The 1669-nt window shown below is 64.1% G+C and overlaps 1 protein-coding gene across 1 annotated transcript in view; it reads right to left on the bottom strand.

The window, feature by feature from the left end:
• GPC1 (glypican 1) overlaps positions 1-1631 on the bottom strand; it is a 5202-nt gene extending 3571 nt beyond the window's left edge. The window contains exons 1-2 of the mRNA XM_004701880.3: positions 1155-1631; positions 146-304 (exon numbers count right to left, since the gene is read on the bottom strand). Of these exons, the coding sequence (XP_004701937.3) occupies positions 146-304; positions 1155-1287 (292 nt within the window). The 5' untranslated portion in view covers positions 1288-1631. The remainder of the gene's footprint in view (positions 1-145; positions 305-1154) is intronic.
• Positions 1632-1669: the final 38 nt, after the last annotated feature.

Genomic DNA, 1669 nt, shown 5'->3' with positions numbered 1-1669 from the left:
CCTGCCCTACCCTCCACCCCCCTGCAGGGGCCAACACCAGGGCCTGGGAATCCCCTATCCAGCCCCTCTTCTAACTGCACCCCTGATCTCTGGGGTAGCTGCTGAAAGCAAAACCTCACCGCCACACCCCAGGCCCGGGACCCACCGTCCATGGCCCACAGCTGGGTGGAGAGGGTGGCCTGCAGGGCCCGGCCACTGTCACGGAGCCCGCTCTCCAGCTCGGCGCGGCTGCGGTTGGCCAGGTTCTCCTCCATGTCGCTGGTGCAGCAGGTGTAACTCTGAGGGCAGACCCGCAGGTGCTCACCTGTGGGGGAGGGACCGGGTCAGGGAGGGGCTGAGGAGCTGTTGACTGAAGGGTCCCAAGATGAAAAGGGGGCTGAGCCCGGCACCTGCTCCCTGCCACCCCCTATAGGAGAGGAGGTCCCCTCTGTAACCCAGGCAGAGGGCTGGCCCTGGGGAGGCCACGGAGACCCTCGCTGAGAGTCAGGCAGCCTGGGGCCTAGACTCAGACTCAGCCCCCAGAGCAGGCCCAGCCCAGGACAAAGAGCAGCCAGTGACCAAGGACAGGAAGCATGGGTCTGAGCTGGCTGGCCACTGCTGCTGGGGGGACAGATGGGCGTGGAGGCGGCCCCCCCCCCCCTCCAGTGGGGCGCGAGGTCTCAGGCTGAGCGCTCTGAGTGTGTGCTGTTCAGCTCAGAGGATCTGGTGGCAGGGCCTGCGGATACCTGCAGCGGTGCCTGGGGGCAGCTGGTTAGCTGGGGGCAATAGGTGGGTCCATTTCAGAGGTTTGGTGGGCAGAGGAGGGACAGTGGCCCCTCCCCATGATGCGGTCTGGGCCTTGGGCAGCTCCCCCTTCCCCACCTTCCTGAGAGACCTCGTTGGCTGGGGCCATGAGAGGTGGTAGGAGGTGGTGGCATGGACATCCCAGGGAAGGGGAGGGTCAGCAAGAAGGGGGCTACTAGTCTGGGACATCGGAATCGAAAGAGAAAGGAGAGGCCCATGATGGCCACTACCAAGAACCCCAGGGCAAGTCCCATTCCCTAACACACACACCCCCTGCCCTCCTTAGGACTGTACATTAAGAGCCTTGTGGTCCCTGCTGGAGGTATCTATCTGAGGGGCCCTCTGTGACTCCCGACCCATGTGGGACTGACCTGGAGCAGGCAGGGGGGCCCAGAGGGCTGAGACCTGATCCCCAACTTGGGTCTGGTGAAGGGGGCACAGGTGAGTGTCGGCCCAGCTGCCCTCTCGCCTGCTGAGTGGCTGTGACAGGCACAAGGAAAGCATGGGGACCAGCCAGCCTCATCAGGGACTGCTGAGGACCATTCTGAGGCTTGGAGCCTGGGCTGAGGGGTCTTGGTGGGCTGAGGGTCTCAGTGGGGAGTTGGGGGGTCTCAATGGGCTTCTAGGTGAAGATTTCAGAGTCACAGGCAGTGAGTGGGTGGCAGCTCTGGTGGACACTCCTCCCCCAGACCCCGACCTTGAGCTGGCCCAAAACCCAGAACCCCCCCAGGCTTTCCGCCATCCCTGCTGGCTCCTCCATCCTGGCCCCCTGGAGGGATAGTGCTCAGGCACTAGTCATGAGAGAGATAGGGCAGTCATTCCTACAGAACCCTCTGCCCAAACCCTGGCACTGCCAGCCTGCACACCGACCCTCTCTCTCTACCCC

Source organism: Echinops telfairi, unplaced genomic scaffold (genome assembly GCF_000313985.2).
Source record: "Echinops telfairi isolate 266 unplaced genomic scaffold, ASM31398v2 ScPeMD7_3;HRSCAF=10, whole genome shotgun sequence".
Taxonomy (NCBI): domain Eukaryota; kingdom Metazoa; phylum Chordata; class Mammalia; order Afrosoricida; family Tenrecidae; genus Echinops; species Echinops telfairi.
This window is presented reverse-complemented; position numbering and strand designations above follow the sequence as displayed.